Below are 18857 nucleotides of genomic sequence, written 5' to 3' on the forward strand. Positions count from 1 at the left end.
ATCTATAGTTTGAACATGGTAGAATACTTGAAACATTTGAGGATAGTGTTTAATATTCTATCTCAACATACTTTATTTGCAAAAACGTCAAAGTGCAATTTTGGAAGAAGAGAGGTAGAGTATTTAGGGCATATAATTGGGAGTGGAAAAGTGCGAATGGATAAGTCTAAGGTTCAAGCAATGCTAGACTAGCCGACCCCATCTAATGTTAAGGCTTTAAGAGGATTCTTAGGCTTCATGGAATACTACAGAAATTCATTCAACATTGTGGAACAATTGCTAAGGCCTTAACTGATCTTACAAAAAAAGGAAAGTTTGTGTGGTCTCCAGAGGCTGAGGCTGCCTTCCAAATTCTTAAGAATGCTGACTACAGCTCCTGTTTTGGCCTTACCTGATTTCACTAAACCTTTTATTGTTGAGACTGGTGCATCTTACAAGGGCTTAGGAGTTGTTCTCATGCAGGGCCAACACCCTTTGGCTTTCCTAACCAAGGGTTTAGGCCCTAGAAGTTTGGGGTTATCAATATATAAGAAGGAATTTTTAGCTATTATATTGGTTGTAGAGAAATTGAGGTCTTATTTGCTTCACACCCCATTCATTATTCGAACATATCAGAGAAGCTTAAGGTACTTGTTAGAACAAAAAATCTCAACACCATTGCAGCATAAATATTTGACCAAACTCATGGGGTTTGATTACAGTATTGAACATAAAAAAGAGACTGAAAACAGAGTGGTTGATGCATTTTCTAGATTTCACCCTTCAAATGAGGAATTTGTGGAAGGGAAATTGTGAACAGCTATGGCTCTGATATGTTCCTCCATAATATAATAGTTGAGGTGGCTATCTTACCCTATAATATGTCTTTGTACAACTATCATGAAGGACTATTGTTCAAGAGATCTAAGGAATCAGATCCTACATCAATTCCACAACTCTAGTGTTGGTGGTCATTCGGGCATTAATGCCGCATTTCAGATGGTGTCCAGTGTTCTTTGGTGGCTAGGGATAAGGCAACATGTACAAACTTTTGTTGTTTCTTGTTAGATGTGCCAAGTGAGCAAATATGAGAATGTGTATAATCCAAGGTTGTTGCAACCCCTACCAATTCCGGACCAGGCTTGAACTCATATCTCTATGGATTTTATTGAGCAATTACCTAAATCAGGCAACAAAGACAACATCCGGGTGATTGTTGACAGATTCACCAAATATGCTCATTTCATTGTCATTGCTCACCCATTTACAGTATCTAGTCTTGCTCAATTGTTCCTACAGTCAATCTACAAATTACATGGCTTACATCACAGTGTTATTTCTGACAGAGATAAAGTATTCACTAGTCAATTTTGGCAATAGTTGTTTAAGGTGTTGGGGATTGAGCTGGGATTAAGCACGGTCTACCATCCACAAACTGATGTATGTGTAGTGCTAATCCTAAGTAGTGGTTCAACTAGCTCTCAATGGCAGAATTATAGTACAATACTTCCTATCACACCTCACTAGGTACGATTCCACTTCATGCATTATATGGTTTCCATCATACACTATGATTTTCTAGCCTTATACCTTACACCAATGTGGAAGGGGTTCAAAAGTTGGTCTCCAATCGACAACAAGTCCAACACCTACTTAAACAAGCTCCATTGGCAGCTCCATCTCGTATGAAGTATTATGTAGATTCTCATCGTCGTGAATGCGTATTTAAAGAAGAATAGTGGGTTTACCTCAAGCTCAAGCCTTATCGCTAACTTTCACTTTCATTCCAAGGATGTCTGGAAGTTAAGTCCCAAGTATGTTGGCCCGTTCAAGATTTTAGCACGTGTTGGTCCTGTTGCCTATCGCTTGGAGTTGCCAACGTCTGTTCGCATCCACCCAATTTTCCATATTTTTCTTCTGAAGAAACATGTCGGCCCTCTGTCTACTGTCATTGTCTCCTTGCCTTCTTTTGATGACGATGGAAAAATTATGCCGCAACTAGTAAAAAGTTTGCCCGTCATCTAGTCAAGCGAAGATCCTCATCGGTGACCCAACTCTCGATTCAATGGGCTCACTTTCCTGAAGAAAAAGCCACATGGGAATTCTTTGAGGATTTCAATATCTGCTTCCCTAATTTTGCAACTTGAGGACGAGTCTTTTGAAGGGAGAAGTATTGACATAAAGAATGAGAAGAAGTGGAAATATTAATAAAAGTGTAAACTATGTAAAAACATTTTTCCTAATTTTGCAATTTAGGCTGTACTTGACCGGAGACGCATCTACACAATTTTATTAATATTCGTGAAAAAAAAATAAATGGAAATCCAACCGTTATAAGTTTGATTTGGTTGTTCGGTTCCGGTCTGAACCGGAAACGCCGGTTTGAAAACCCCGAGCCGCCTGTGCCGGTTCGAAACCATTGGCAAGTCTGGATGTATAGATACGAGATAGATAAACAGCCCGCGAATATCGGCTCATAGAATAGGGTTCCCCGACAGATTTATTAATTTCGATGGTCAGCGTCCGGGTTCCCCCCTCATCCTTGTTCGGTGTGAAGCCATTCAATGGCAGATCTTCAAGGGCCGTATTGGCTGCATCCCGCTCCAGGTTTACTTCTTCATCTACCCTCTACACACACCTGCAATTACTTCTATATAAAATGCATTTGGATTGATTGTGTCGAAATTTTGCCTACTCTTTTGCTTGATTGGATTGCTTGCTGCTCATTCTCCGACAGCCTACTAAACACTAGAGCATTTCGGGGGTTTGGAATCGTATGCGATTATTCCTGTTTCGAAGTAAGATCGAAGTTTCCTATTGTTGTTGTTTGTTTTCCTTTCTGCGCGTCTCAAGTGCCATTTGATTTTCTGTTCCATTGCTTGATGCCGTTAGATTGCTTTTATTCAGTCAAAGCTTGGCTTGGATAAATGGTGTGCTAGTTGAATTTTTTTTTAAGGAAATTGTACAATCCCTCTCTTCTTTTGAACTGTTTGGACTGAATTGGAATGCAGAAACTATAGCAGCTCCAACTCCTATGAAAGATACTGCCCAATCCTGCGTGGTTTGAGTAGCTAGTATCCTTATTGAATCCTTCAAGAGCATTTGATCCCTGCATTTTGAGGAGGGGGCCGAGTCCCGTATGATATGTTGTTTCTCGTCCTCAGAATAATATAATTGGAAGTTGATGTGTGGTCATATGTAACTGCAAATAGGTTCTTCTGATCTTGAAATAGCATGCTGTTTCTTTATATATATATCAGTTGCTGAAAATGCTTTGGCGTGGAAACAAACACGGATTGAGTTGATTTTATTGAATTGAGTTGTCTGACTTTGTGGAATGAGTTATGCTTCCACTTCCAGTGATCTAGCATCTGGTTCAAGTTTTGGTTCAACTGGTTCACGTTGTGCTACTTTTCTGATCAAGTTCATTCACAGATAATGCCTGCTATTAAATTCTCAATACATACTTGAGTTGTCTGTTTTCCATTTTTTCAGTCTTCTGCTGATATTAGTAGACTATTTGTTGGATATCATGGAAGATGTCATTTTGTTCTCTCTCTAAAATCTATGTATATACATATCAGATAAAAAATGTCAGCTATCGACCTCCTGGAACTGAGATTGATCTTTTGAAAGAAATTAGCTTCTCTCTTCCAGAGAAAAGGTACCTCTTCACTTGTGACTCTGGACCTTCATTATATATTTGGTTTACTTGCTTTCTGTTCAGGAGAATCGGGGAGTGTGAGGTTAGGTTACTTAGCATACAATCAACACAATTTTTTTATCTACTGACAGTGTTCCATCTTTAGAGTGGTTATGCCTACATGGTTCTACAGTGAATCTGTAGGTTGAGGATAAAATGTTGTCGGTGATTATTTATAAAGATTTAAGTTTCAACCTCTCCACAAAATCAATTATATATGTTTGATTCATAACAATAATGCTTCTAGTTTTCAAACTGAATGGTTAGCAGGGTGAATGCATCAATTTAAGCTATTCTGGCTTGCTCAATATATGTAAAAGTTAGTAGATAACTGTAAAAGGACTAAAACATGCATGTTTTCCATTCCTATAGTCTTGGACTGATCTTTGGACAAAGTGGATGCGGAAAAACTACTCTTTTACAGGTTCACTCTTAACTCGTAACCTCTATTTTTCTCAATCGAACACGTTTATTTATTGGTTTTCTCTGTGATTGTTCATATTCTGCTAACATCACTGCCTTTTGACCAATAGCTGATTGCAGGGTTAAGCAAACCAACATCTGGCTCTATCTACATTCAAAGATATAGTAATGATGATAATCCAAACCAGCCTATGGAACTTTTGCACCCCAGGAGAGTTGGTATTGTTTTCCAATTTCCAGAAAGGTATTAAATCACCTGCAATAAATGTGTGAGAAAAGAAAGCATTAGTTGGGGTTCAGCCATCCTCCCATTTCGGTAGAAAAGCTTTGAATGCTTTGTGAATATTATAACATTATCTTTCACATTTGAAAACCTGACTACTGATGCTCTCCCTTTAATGGGGAGGGTCAGGGTGTTAGCTCGTTTGCAATTGCCTGCACTTTCATTCCTTTTCCTTTTTAGAGAGTTGCACCCTCCTTGTATACTTGAAAATTCTTTTGCCACTCTTCCGCGAAGCTGTGAGGGAAATTCCATTCTTTGTATGAAAGAAAATGCATATAATAGAGCTAAATTGAAAAATTAAAAGTAGGATAAGGTACACGCTGTACCTCAAACTTCTACAACATTCATTTTACTCAATGCCTTATTTAGTTATTAGTCCCGATAAGATAAAAAACATAATTTGTAGTAATTTGATTGATGTAGAGCATTCATTTATCTTTTATTGTTTTATTTTTCCTCCATTTCTGCTATGTTGTTTTCATGAATGTGTCCGCCTTAGATTTTTCTGTTGTATATTTTGGTTGTGCCTTCTCTGGAAATGTATAGGTACTTTGTTGCAGACAATGTTCTTGATGAAATAATATTTGGGTGGCCAAGACAAAAGAGTGGCGTGCAATTGAGAGAGGTTCTTGCTACGAGGCTCCACAAAGCTATGACATCGGTATTGAATTTAAAAAAGAGTGAAAAAACATATTGAACATCTATGATTGTTCTGATATATAATCATTCCCCATTCTTTCCTTCAATGAATTCATGAACAATATTTTCCAATGCATATCAAAACTAGGTTGGTCTAACTGGAATTGCCTTGGATAAAGATCCCCAATCTTTGAGTGGTGGATATAAACGCCGGCTTGCCCTAGCAATTCAGTTAGTAAGACTCTCTCTCTCTCACACCACACACATGACCATGGCATTTTATGTTAGTCCAGATGTTAGAAAAATATGTTTGCCTTATCCTTGAAAGCAGGGTGACCATTTGGCCACTTGAAAACACAACCCACTTGCTGTTTTAAACCATGTAAGTTTTATTCTCTGGTCACAGGTGCAGACTCCTGACCTGTTAATATTGGATGAGCCTCTTGCTGGTCTAGGTATGATCCTATTTTATCTACATCTCAGTTTGTTTAATTGGAATCAGTAGACTACACTGCATGTTAGTGGCAATGAGGTTGAAAAAGATATGCATTACAATACTTTTCAGTTGGAGCATATTAGTGTGGGGAAACCCTCCTTTCAGTAATTTGAATTTACTTTAGACGATTCCAAGGAGAAAATACAATAGGTGAATTATGGGGAAGATGAGCTATTTATTGTTATTTAATGGCTTAGCATAGGCACTGTTGTCACGGCGATGCCATGGCGTCCCGGTGCTTTTTGGGGAGCATCGGGGTTCACCGCCTCTCCTTATTACATAAGGCGGCATGGCGACGCCATGGCGGGCGCCATGGCTACGCCACGACAATGCCGTGATGTGTCCATCTAAAATCTAAAACCAGCCCAATCCAATTAGTATTAACCCAGTTCCAACCCAGACTTACCACACGAGTTAGGACCAGTCTAGAATCGTAAACCGTTTCCATCGATCGACTATCAACCATAATGCATGGATCCTATATAGTTGATTCAAATTACTTTTATGTTGGTCTTCTATACCCCAAGGTAAAATATGTGAATAGCACAAATGATTAAATCAGTGTTTAAACTAATTATTTAAAACTTATTTAACATTCTTTTTAACCCTATTTAATTGCATACTGGATAATGTTTTTAACGTTGTTGACTTATGCTGGCTTAAAAATATAACTTTTATTTCCCTCTATTTCTCAACATGGTATCAGAGCCAACTAGGGTTTAGGTAAAGTTAGGGCAAACTTCGATCTGAATGAGCAAAAGTTGATGCCTAATTATGTGCCTTACTGTGGAGTTCCTTGGATCCAACCATACTTCCTACGTATCAGTCATTTGAGACATGTTATGAAGTTTGGAATAAGGCTGCTTCCATTTACAACAATGATATTCATCGCTACTATGATATAGTCTCCAGTCTCGTCTTATTTAAAGATAACACGCTTGATATTCCCACTTATGTGAGTAAACTGGAAGTTATTTGACAGAAGTTTCGTTCCCTAATTTCTGCCGGTTCTGCAAATCCAGAGGCTGTTTGGGACAAATTCTTTGCCGTATTAGCGCTTGTTCACCTTACGCCTGAACTTGATCATGTTCGAGACCGGATACTGGGAGGTGCCACTATACCCACGCTGGACGATGTTCTTGTTCGACTAGTACGACTCTCCTCTAACAGCAACACCATTGTGGCTACCCCATCTACTAGTACTCCTGATAGTTCAGCCTTGTGTCTCAAAATCCTAGCTCCGGTAATCGTGATAAAAATCGTGGTGGGCGAGGAAGTCAAGATTGTAGTGGACGTCGTCCACAATGTAGTTATTGTTACAAGATGGGCCATACACGAGAACGTTGCTTCAAATTAAATAGGCAACCCCCTCGCTCGACAAATGCTGTTACTACTGATTCTCCTGGAAATTCATCTGATCGTATTACCTTACGTGGAGCAGATTATGCTGCATTCCTTCAGTATCAAGCATCTCAACAGTCATCCTCCATCAGTGTTGCCGACTCACTTGATATCCATACTCCCGTCATTGGTAGTCTCTCAGACTTCTCTTGGTCCATTGGTCTTAGATTCAGGTGCAACTGATCATGTATATGGTAATCCCTCTTTATTTTCTACCTTTCATCCATCAAATTCACTAACTCATGTGACTCTTGCTAATGGTGATAAAGCTTACCCTTAAGCTGTTGGTAGAGCCTGCCCGTCACCTAATTTACCTCTTCATTTTTGTTCTTTATGTCCTTCAAAGTCCATCTAATCTCATATGTATTAGTCGTCTCATTAGAGATCTAGATTGTTTAATCTTACTAACTAGTGATTCTCTTGTTATTCAGGATTGCAGCACGGGATGGACGATTAGTACCGGATGTGAGTCTCATAGGCTATATTGCCTAAACGAGTCCCCTCGCAATACCTTTACCATTGCTATATCATTTATTGAGTCTCTTGAATTGTTCCATCGACGATTAGGTCATCCCAATCTGTCTAAATTAAAGTGTCTTTTTTCTAATTTTTGGCATTATGTTCGTTACCATGTGAGTTTAGGAAGCAGTCTCGTACTTCCTTTCCCAAGCTCGTCGATAGTCGAGCATCTGAGCCCTTTGCACTGGTTCACTCTGATATTTAGGGGCCTTGTCGTATTAGTCAACCCTTGGTTTTCAATATTTTGTAACGTTTATTGATGATTTTTCTCGATGTACTTGGGTTTATTTAATGAAAAATCGATTTGAATTACTCTCTATATTCAAAAAGTTTTGTGTTGAAATTTGTACACAATTTCATAAATCTATCAAGGTTTTTAAGAAGTGATAATGGTAGAGAGTATTTTTCTTACTCATTTAGTGATCTTGTCTCATATGAAGGAATTATTCATCAATCATCGTGTTCTTCTACACCCCAACAAAATGGAATGGCGGAGCGCAAGAACCATCATCTAATAGAAATAGCTCGAACTCTCCTCATACATTATAATGTCCCATTTCCTTTTTGGGCTAATTCTATTCTAACAACATGTTTCCTCATCTTAGTACATAAGATTCACATAACATGTTTTCAGCCTAATGTGTCCCTGTACCTTTACCTCTCCGTGAATTTGGTTGTACGTGCTTTGTTCATAACCATTCCCTTGGATTGGACAAATTACGTCCTCAATTCATTAAATGTGTTTTCCTTAGGTACTCTCGAGTTCAAAAAGGATATAGATATTATTCTCCTTACTCTTCAATATTACCTTAGTGCAGATGTCACGTTCTTTGAGTCATCGCCATACTTTACAGTGTCATCATCGCCATCCTCAATACCTGTGACTCCTCTTCCCGTTGTCCCCATTCCTAAGCCTCCACTTCAAGTCTATAGGCGCCATACATGGCAGCGTCAGTACATACCTACTCCACCATCACCTGCGCCTATTGATGACTCATCTCTGGTTCCATCGCCTTCCTCGGTTGCGACTCCTCAGTCACCTGTCGTCCCACATCCAGGTACACGGTCCACTCGTAATCCAAATCCTATTTATAATTTTCTTAGCTATCACCGTTTATCTTTTTCCATGTGCAGTGTTGTGACTGCTTTAGACTATTATTGCTCCTTGCTTTTGGCGTGAGGCTTTGGGTCATTCAGAGTGGTGTCAGGCTATGATGGAGAAAATGTGTGCTTTGCATGCTAACAATACTTGGGAGTTGGTTTTGTTACTGCTAGGAAAGACACCTATAGCTTGCCGCTGGGTTTATGCAATCAAAGTTGGTCCTGATGGTCGCATTGATCGCTTAAAGCTCGACTTGTTGGAAAGGGCTTTACTCAAGTGTATGGAGAGGATTATACAAAAACCTTCTCTCCCGTTGCCAAAATGTCTTTTGTTCGTCTTTTTCTTTCAATGGCAGCAATGCGTGGTTGGCTCATTCATCAACTTGATTTTAAAAATGCCTTTTTTGCATGGTGAGCTTAAAGAAAAGGTATATATGGAGCAACCTCCTGATTTTGTTGCTCAGGGGGAGTTTGATCTTGTATGTTGTCTTCGTCATTCACTCTATGGCTTGAAACAGTCTCCACGGGTGTGGTTTAGACGTTTCAGTCTTGCTATTAAAGAATTTGGTATGACAGAATGTTCGTCTGATCATACAGTAAATATAATTTAGAAGGGCGATGCGTTTACTTACTTGTTTATGTTGATATTGTCATCACTGTAGATGATATGGATGGTATTACAAAGTTAAAGAAGCATTTACACAATCATTTCTAAACCAAAGACTTGGGACCACTACGGTACTTCTTAGGGATTGAGATTGCCCAATAGAAGAATGGTGTTATCCTATTTCAGATAAAGTATGTTTTTGATATGTTAGAAGAAACAAGTATGAATGAATGTAAGGTTGTGGATTCTCCTATGGATCCAAATACAAAATTGCTTCTAGGACAGGGGGAGCCATTGACTGATAATGATGTTGGACGATATAAAAGGCTGGTTGGAAAACTTAATTATCTCACTATCATCTGACCAAATATATCATTTGCAGTAAGTGTAGTGAGTCAATTCATGCAGTCTCCATGTGACTCTCATTGGAAGGCATTTATGTTTATTTTGCGGTATATTAGAGGGTTTCTCGAAAAAGGATTACTTTATACAAATCATGGTCATTCTGAAATCGTTGGATATTCAAATGTTGATTTGGCGGAGTCTCCAATCGATAGGCGTTTTACCTCTGGTTATTGCGTATTTATTGGAGGCAATTTGATATCTTGGAAAAGTAAGAAATAAGATGTGGTTGCGCGCTCTAGTGCTGAGCTGATCATCGTGCTATGGCTTTAGCTGCATGTGAGCTTCTCTGAATTAAACAATTACTTTGTGAACTTAAGTTCTGTGATGTGACGAAGATGAAGTTATGGTGTGATAACCAAGCAGCACTACACATTGCATCAAATCCAGTATTTTTTGAACGAACGAAGCATATCGAAATAGATTGTCACTTCATTAGAGAGAAAGTATTATCTGGATATATAGATACTAAATATGTGCCTTCAGATGATCAACTTGCAAACATATTTACGAAAGCTCTGAGAGGTCCTCGATCCAAGTCTATCCGCAACAAGCTTGGATCTAATGATTTGTACACTCCACCTTGAGGAAAGTGTTAGATTTATTAAAATTATATCCATATCCATAGCTTATCCATATCTATGATTTAGTTAATTATGATAGATTTTCTAATTTGCTATATATATGTACTCTTCTTTTTCTTTTTTTGGAATAATGTAACTTTATTTTTCCTCTATTTCTTTGCAATTATGATGTAACTTGCCCAGTCCCAAGCCATAGCTGTCAAACTCTGATCCTAAATCCTAACAACTACTAAGCCTAAACTCCTCCTGCCAAGCATAGAAAATTTTTAATTGCAGCCTTTTTCATCGCACTAACTTATTACTATATCAATCAAGTGTTCATGCAAGATTTTTAGTTCATATTTTTGTGGTAATTTTATAGAAAACATTTCTTTTTGAATGGAAAATTAGTTGGTTTGAATTCTCCTGGCTAAATTTTTTTTGTATTGTCTTCTTCAGTATTTTCCACTGCCTCCCATTTTGCTCAACTCACTTTCCTTTAGTGAGTTCAGCCACCTGTTCTTGCAAGTGAATTCTTAACATAAATTTTGTCAATATCATGTTCCCAACTGTATTCAGGCATGGAAATTCTATACAGAACTCATCTTTGCCTTCAATTCCAATGTTACCCCATCATCCTAGACTTAGTTTGACATCCAGTGGTGTTGATAGTGGCTTGTGTAGTCGCCAGAAATGTTGTCCCCACAATGAGATGTAGGTTCCAATCTTCCTCATTATCTATCGCCACAAATCAATGAAAAATGAATTGATTCACTTTTCACAGTGCCATTTCAACTAAGCAATTATATTTGCCAATTGCCTCATGGTTATGCTTTGTTACAAACTGAGAAAACCATTTGCTGAAAAACCGAGTATGATGTAAGATTTATGTTGGGCCTGAAGCCATAGAGTGCTTTCTTGGCTCTAAATTTCATGGAATGGTGAAGCTTCTGAGTTCTGTGTGTTAGGATTAACTCTCACACACGCACACAAACAAGAAAGTGGAACACAAAGGATTACATGGTTCGGTCAATGAGGGTTATCAACCTACGTCCTCGGGGGCAACCAAGAAGCTTTTCTTATTACTTTAGTTGAGGCGGCTCAATTTACAAGTACAAGAGATAGGTATTTATAGAATAGGTTAGGATTAATAGCAATTGGGCCCAAACTCCTAAGCCCATTACGATTAATTACCTAAAGAAGCCTACACTTTAACGCCGTGGACCTTTTGGAAGCTTGTCTTCGGACTCGATGTTGGGATTTTATTTTTCCAGTTAAAATGTATGATTTCTGCACTTCTATTTGGCTTACTGATTTTCATTTCAATTACTTCTTTAGATTGGAAGGCCCGTGCAGATGTTGTTAAGCTTTTGAAAGACCTGAAGAAAGAACTAACATTGCTTGTTGTGAGCCATGATCTTAAGTAAGTTCACAACTGCCTGTGTTAATTGTTTCTTAGTTTTTTCATTCTCCAGGAAAGATCACTTTTTATAACAGAATAGCTATCATCATCTATCAATGTTTTGGAAGAGTCATGTCTTCTCTATTCTGTTGATTTTCAGAAATGATGTTGCAACTGGTGGCTTTTACTTTTTGCAAGAAACTCAATGAGCATCACCATTGTCATTACCTTTCTATGCAACAGTTGGCTTCCTCTCCTTCAATTGTGTCGCTCTTGATCTAAAAAATTGAGTTGTTATGACCTTGTATGCATCAAACTATGTTTTCACTTTGTGTTCTCTAGTCAGTTAACCTGGGGGTGGCAGGAACTCCTAATAAGGGGATTTGGATAGTGTATGAAATTTTGTTTTCTCATGTTTTTTGAACTGTTTTGTTTGCCTCATTGATCATTTGTAGTGATTCTTAAGTTGTCATTGTTAATAAAAAAATTAGTAGCAGCCATCATTGTTCTCCTTTAAAATTCAAATTGCCAAGATGGAAGGTATTTTTACCAAGGAAGTGTTCGTTTACCATACACATAAATGTCGAAACTCCCTTTGTCTCAAAATTGATGCTTCCTGTGTATTGATATATTTGTGCATGCTATGTTGGAGTTATGCTGACATGAACTATGTTTGCATCTTCAGTGAATTGGCTCCCCTTGTAGACCGGTCTTGGAGGATGGAAATGGATGGAGTATTGAAAGATGAGCACCTTCCTGTTTGATTTTGCAACTTTAATAACCTAGTCAACTAATCACGCTGCAGATTGTGGTAAAGATATTTAATTTCAATTTGCCATCTATTCTGCTCCCTGGTAGAATTATGTATACTAGAAAAGTTTTTGAATTGTACTAAGTACATATACCTCATCAAATAAAGTAATATTTATATAAGGTTTGCTTCTTGATGATTTTCTAACAATAGAGGAGCCAATTTGAGGCACAGCCACGAACGTAACAAATGCATTCAGAAACTCTCAAGGATATGCTAGGTTGTAGATGCATGCAATACAATAAACAGCACACAAACATGTAATACATTTAACAGGAACAAGATTGGCAGTGCACTACATTGTATCTGACTTTCCAATACTGAAATTCACTTAGGGACCAGTAATATAATACTGCATTGCAAATAACCACTCCACACCTCACTTTAAAGCTCACCGGATGGGTTAATAGGAGAGGTTTTATTTATGTTCCCTAGAATTATACATTTCACACATCACCATTTACTCACAAACATACATTCTTGAGAAAACTCCACACTGGTGCTGAAATAGGGGAGAAGATGCTTACCTTAACTTTTATTGTTTTTGCCCCTATAACTCCAAGACCAAGTCTACAGTGTAGGTCCCCAAAATATTACCAAAAGAAACAAAGAGTTAGAGAAATATACATTGTTAGAATGGATGAACTCAGATGCATGCATATGAGCTTCAACTTACAATCAGAATCTGTTTTAATCCAGTGCTCTCCGTTGATTGTTGAAGCATCTTTGCAGATACCGTTTGGAGATAGCTTCATGGTTTGCTTCTGATTTATTATCCTGTTTTTCTGAAGAACCAGATTGTTTTCATCATTTTCTCTGGTCTGACAGGAATCCTTGTGGCCATTGTTTTTCTTGTTACCCTTTTGCAGCTTAGCAGTATGTTCCTGAGTCATTTCTTCAGGGTGAACTTTCTTGTGTAGCATTTTTAGAGCCTGCATCCTCCACAGACAGAAAACTGCAACTTGAGATGCCATAAAAAATATCATTCAGAGAATGTTTATGCAGCCAATGCTATTGGTTAAGTAGGCCTCAAGGTATTCCAAAGTAGGTGGGACAAATTTGGCCTCATTTGGGGCTAGTAGGGTTTGAAATATTCCAACTAAAATACTGAGCTAATTCTTAAAGAGCAAATTATGTGCCTTTGGTTTGCACCCAATATTTTCCTGAAAGTAGGCTAAATTTCATGATGTCTCTCATTAAGGGATATAGGGGCTGCATCTTCAATGGAAATCGTTTGAATAATAACAAATGATAGAGTTATTTATCAAACAAGTATAAAATTCTAGGGTTTGTACTTTTATTTAGTTAGCAGTTTTCTTCTATTTACTATTTTAAGAAACAATTATCACTACTATTTGCAATGAAGTTGATGCTTTCAGGAATGTGTAAGACTAGTTTATGTAGGCAGCTCTTAGCTAAGTCAGTAATAGAAAACTGACCTTGGAGAGCTTTTTCTTTATGGAAATGGATGCAGCAGCATCATTCTTAGAAGGGACCATAGAGTTACTTGATGAGGAGCAAAACTTCCTCAACAACTTTTTCACAAAAATTGCTGCATTTTTTTTCCTTGGATGTTGTTCAGCTCCATAAATCTCTTTATGATTATCAGTGACTGTGCTATTCCTCCTAAAGAGCTCTTCAAGGGATACTTTTTCTTTTTTCATCTCTTTTTCTGCCTCAATCAATCCAGTTGCATTGGCAAAGAGATAGTTTTGAAGAGGAAAATCTGCAATGTGGATTTGTCCTTCAGAATCTGCTCTCTCAAGTGGCTTATTGTTGAGATTTGTTAAGCCTGCTTGACTGTTCCTTGCAGATATGTCATTTGCAATCTCCTCCTCAGCTTCAAGAAACTTTTCAAGCTCATGGCTTATTAGCTTGAGATCATTTTCTGTTATCTCTGTCTGATTATTACTCATCTTTTCATAGGGCATTGCAAGTGTTGGTGTTGGGGGGTCTGCACTGGGTAGCTCCATACCAAATGTGCCAATTGAAAGAAAGTCAAACAGGTCCAATGATTCTTCTTGGTAGGGCAATTCCACACTATCGACCTCAAAGCTGTTTGAAGCTTTTAGGCATTTGATGTATGTGCTAGGCTCAACACAGTGCTCATCAAACAATGATTTATCTGATAAGCAGGCAGAAGTGTTTCATGCAATCCGCACAGAAAATCTATATACAATAGCAAAAGAAGCTTTCTGTTGAATTGGTATCATATTTTGAGAGAGATACCAAGCTACCGATATTTCATCCAAACTAATTTTATCTAGAACTCAACTTTCTGTAAACTTGTATATATGTATTAAGAGATCAATTCTAAGTCATTGTATTTATATCATGTATGAAAAAATAACAAATGTTATCCTTCTCAGAGACTGCAAAGTGGGAAGAAGGGCGTTGAGGAAAGAATAACTGATGTACATTTGAATTTGACCAAAGAAAAAACCATGAGGTTCAATGAAAATATACCTATTGTGGAGTTCTTCATTCTCTCTATGTTATTATGCATCAACTTATGATGCATCCAACTTAGGAACTGCAACAGAAAACAAGTTTTTAAAAAAAGAAAAGAAAAAAGCTGTATTATAAAGCTTGTCATTTCCAGATGAATTTGGACTGACCTTCATCCTAATTTCCTGTAAAAGCTGGATCAAGTGACTATCAGATAATGATGTTTCAATGCTGAGAGGGTATTAAATAAGGAAACCAGTCTTTAATGGGGATGGTTAAAGGTTTAATGTGCAGGGAGGAGTGGGTGCCCATTTGTCGTTTTGTTCACAAATGGGAAGCCTGGGGTTCCTATACCCAGGGGTTCTTATTAGGGCCTGTGATGATATTGAACAGAGAAAAACATTTACAAAAGTACAAGACTATGGTTGGACAACCTCTGTTGAAATTGTGTCAGTTGAGCGGGCTTGAGACCCACATGTTGATAATTGTATACATGTCATGACCAGATATGATATTTAGGAATTAGGAGTGGTGGTATTGTACCTAATATCTTGCATTTAACCAGTAATGACTCATGTGATTGTCTTGTTATTGTGTTTATTCTTCTCAACTGATGATTACTATCATGTGTTTTGTTATTCTACTGCAGTGACTTGTGAGATGTTTCATGATTTTAATGGGATCTGTAATGGGGCAATACTTGCTGCTAAAAGGTATGTGCTGTTAGCAATTGGTAGGTCTATTGATTAGATTCATACAGCGCTTTTAGATGTTTTTTCATAGATAGTTAGACTTCATGCCACGTGCATGGTGCCCGCTAGCCCGGCAATCTTACTTGTTCATTATCTACATAATGATATTCCTTGATCAGCTAGTTATAATCTTCATATCTAATTGTTTTATATTTTGTGTCTTAAAATGACCAGATGTATAGTGGACCCTGTTTGTGTTCTTTTCTCTTTGGCTTAGAAAAGAATCCTTTCTGCTCTATTTTATTTTATTTTTTTATAAGATTGTTGTTCTTGTATTCTTTGTGGTCAATCTGATCTAAACACCCAGCTCAGTGACATTGTAACAAAGTAGACGCAATCGATCTAGGAAATGCTATGTCTTTATGGATTCTGAAATATCCTACGGCACTTTACTTAGATGACAATTCAAACTAACTGTTTTTTTTTATTATTATTATTTTTATTTTTTGCAGAATGGAATAAGATATCTTACTTGTGAATATGTGATAGATAGTAGTGGCTTTTTAATTGTCTGGGGAACAATATCTATCCTAGGCACAGGGGCAGGCCACAAACATCAGAAATTCATGGTTACTTAAGCTGAGCTGGAAAGCAATGCTTATAATGCAAATCAACTTCACAATATTTATACAGATGTGTGCATGAAGCACAGCTAAGTGATTTTAAAGTAATGTAGCAACATAAACAATTCGTTTTGGCAAACATAGCAACATAAACAATTCGTTTTGGCAAATGTTAGAAAATCCTATGCTTTTGCATATAAAAGATACACAGTGCTTATTCAATTGTATTGACCATTAAGTTTTCTCATCATGGGTTAATTCCTCCAAATGCAAGTAAGGTGGATTGCACAGATATCGTTGTTTTTACTGTATCAGCACTCGACGATAAGGCAATCAGTGAAGGTGACGATGATGCATTATAAATCCCTTGATTGCCCATCCTATCAAATTATGCAACTGCATTTGGACTTTAGCACTTGGCGGTACCTCTTTAAGGGTAACCCTATCTTACAGAAATGTTAGTTAGGCACGTCCTGTCTTTCTGTAGCCTAGCCGTAGGTAGAGAAAATCGAACAGCTGGCTTATTAGCAAATTTGTAATGGTTATAGAACAATTCTGGTATACCTAGCTAGTGATGGATCCACTAACAGCAGCAATCTGATTGCTGCAGTTTGATGAATCATATGATATTGATAGTGCTGCTGCTGAGCATTTTTGTGCAGTGAACGTGTGGGAAGGTGGTGTTATTGGAGTTGTTGAGCTGGTGAGACAAACAAAGATCCCCCAAATTAATGAAGCTTAGATGGGATCCACCCCACCCTTGGGGGATCTGATGCTGGGCAAAGCAGCAGAGTGCTACAAAACAGGCTACGTGGCCTTTATATGCTTGTTGGCCAAATTGCCAAATTGCTCCAGGAGTGGACATACTAATCAGGGCAAACACAAGCTTCCATGAGTTGATTGAATCCTGCAGCATACTGAGTCATTCTTCTTCTTTCTTCTTCCAGAAATGATTTTCTTTGTGGAGGTAAGTATCCACTGGCTCCCACTTTGCCTTGCTGCTCTTGATCTTATTGTTGTTATATTATTATCTTCATTCTGCTAACTCCCGAATCTTTGCTGGGATTCTGTAGTACATACTGAACAGCACTGCTTACGTAGAGGGCTGAAAGAACATTAAAGAGAGATTCAATTCAGTTGAATAGGGCAGAAAACATAGAAAAGAAAAGCACTTTCCTACTGAATGAATAACAGAGCTATAACATTGATCCCAATTCAAAACTCATCTCAATTACAAAACTTTACTCTCTCCGTCCCAAACACCGTAGAATATTTCTTTTTTTGTTTGTCCCAAACTCACTGCAACATTTTTTTTTTTTTTGGAAATAATTAAGTATATCTAATTTTTAATTAACATTAATTATATCTTAATTATTTATCTTCTAAAAAATGAAAGGTACAGTACAATGTATATTAAATAGTGTGTGTGAATAAAATTAAATCAGAATATTGAAAATTAAATCACAGTAACCATTCACACCAACCATTTCGTTTCTTCTTCACCAACATACCTAGAATTTCGAAATTAGGGTTAGCAAGCGTAGTCGATGGCGATGGATCCTTCAGCGGGCATCGTCTCATCCCCACCCCCCACGTTCGTCTTGTCCACCGCGCTTGACAAAGAAGTCAGCGTGATTGTCGACGATTTGGAGCTCGATTCTTTGGTTGAGGAGACGCCAGAGGTATGGGATTTAGAGGATGGAGGGCTGCTATTTGAGGATGGATCCAATGCCTACGTGATTGCCGACGACTTGGAGCTCGATTCTTGGGTTGAGGAAACGTCGGAGGTGTGGGATTTAGAGGATGGAGGGCTGCTGTTCGAGGGTGCATCCGCCGCCAATACGGAATCGCGGTTGCTTTTCCGACGGCCACTCACGGTGTTGGAAGAGATGCTACTCATCTACTTGCCCAACTACTTTGATATGTGAGTGTGTTCTAATTTTGGCTTTTAATTTATGCCTGCTTAAAGGATCTGTGGTTGATTTTTCTTTTTTATTTGTGCTTGACTCTGTTGTTGTGCCCACATAATTTCTAATATATGATCGATCTTTTTGAGGGGTTTGTGATATGAATATGCTATGTTAAATGGTAGGGTCTTTCTCTTGGTTGTCATTTTTTTTGCCTTCCAAAATTCTGTCTTTTCTATGGGAAGATAAGAAACTAGTTGATTCTTTAAAAATAATAAATGAAGGGGATGATGATGAGAATATACTAAACAAATTATACGGTTGTTCAACTTATGCCTGACTCAGTTAATACATCAAAAATAAAATAGGCTAAGTACTTACATTAAACAAAAGTAGGCTCTAAAATTTACACTAAACAAAAAGTATGCCCAATTAATTTAAGAACCAACTTCAATTCGTAACATACTCCAAATGTGATTTGCATATTCTGCTTCTCCATGTTCGGTGAGCCATGAAATACTCTGCTTTACTAATTATTGAGATACTTGGAGATTGTTAGGTAGGACATCTCGTCGCTGTAGTGCTTTCTTGCTCATATGTGGAATTCGATATGCATTGTGTCCTTTGATCCTCATAATCTCTAGCATGCACCCCTGTAGATTTAGAAAAACATAGTTAAGGGTTTCGGCTGATAGTTGATCGTATGAACCTCTAACTGCATCCACCAACTGGTCAACTGTGGTGCTTGCCGATTCAATTTGAATGCTCTGAATTGCCCTAAACCATCCAAGATCATTAACATTTAAATCGAGAGATTTAGGGGGCTGGTGCATGAGAACAATATTGAATCCATCGCTG

General features: G+C 37.8%; 2 protein-coding genes across 11 annotated transcripts; one reads left to right on the forward strand and one right to left on the reverse strand.

Annotated features, from left to right (window-relative positions):
- Positions 1-2437: 2437 nt before the first annotated feature.
- LOC127257963 (ABC transporter I family member 11, chloroplastic) lies at positions 2438-15788 on the forward strand. 9 transcript variants are annotated; one of them, XR_007840198.1, is made up of 12 exons: positions 2438-2586; positions 2717-2777; positions 3564-3643; positions 4055-4106; positions 4216-4349; positions 4935-5049; positions 5176-5262; positions 5434-5482; positions 11455-11539; positions 12204-12329; positions 14256-14778; positions 15427-15788. XR_007840198.1 is itself a non-coding variant. In XM_051284569.1 (11 exons), exons 1-10 carry the CDS (start codon positions 2492-2494, stop codon positions 12280-12282), a joined length of 837 nt encoding a protein of 278 aa, XP_051140526.1. In that variant the 5' UTR covers positions 2438-2491; the 3' UTR covers positions 12283-12329; positions 15427-15788. The 9 variants fall into 9 exon arrangements, 3 of the variants coding, with proteins under 3 accessions (XP_051140526.1, XP_051140525.1, XP_051140527.1); XR_007840197.1 differs by lacking the exons at positions 11455-11539; positions 12204-12329; positions 14256-14778; positions 15427-15788 and adding exons at positions 6546-6884; positions 6965-7118; positions 7356-8501; positions 8578-11440; XR_007840196.1 differs by lacking the exons at positions 12204-12329; positions 14256-14778; positions 15427-15788 and adding exons at positions 6546-7118; positions 7356-8501.
- Positions 12791-14992, reverse strand: LOC127257962 (protein LAZY 1-like). 2 transcript variants are annotated; one of them, XM_051284567.1, is made up of 5 exons: positions 14948-14992; positions 14796-14862; positions 13769-14454; positions 13006-13261; positions 12791-12899 (listed from the first exon to the last, which is right to left on the reverse strand). In XM_051284567.1, the coding sequence occupies exons 1-5, from the start codon at positions 14951-14953 to the stop codon at positions 12880-12882; spliced, it is 1035 nt and encodes a 344-aa protein (XP_051140524.1). In that variant the 5' UTR covers positions 14954-14992; the 3' UTR covers positions 12791-12879. The 2 variants fall into 2 exon arrangements, with proteins under 2 accessions (XP_051140524.1, XP_051140523.1); XM_051284566.1 differs by having other exon boundaries at positions 14796-14952.
- Positions 15789-18857: the final 3069 nt, after the last annotated feature.

This window comes from Andrographis paniculata, unplaced genomic scaffold (genome assembly GCF_009805555.1).
Source record: "Andrographis paniculata isolate CXL003 unplaced genomic scaffold, ASM980555v1 Contig59END, whole genome shotgun sequence".
Taxonomy (NCBI): Eukaryota; Viridiplantae; Streptophyta; class Magnoliopsida; order Lamiales; family Acanthaceae; genus Andrographis; species Andrographis paniculata.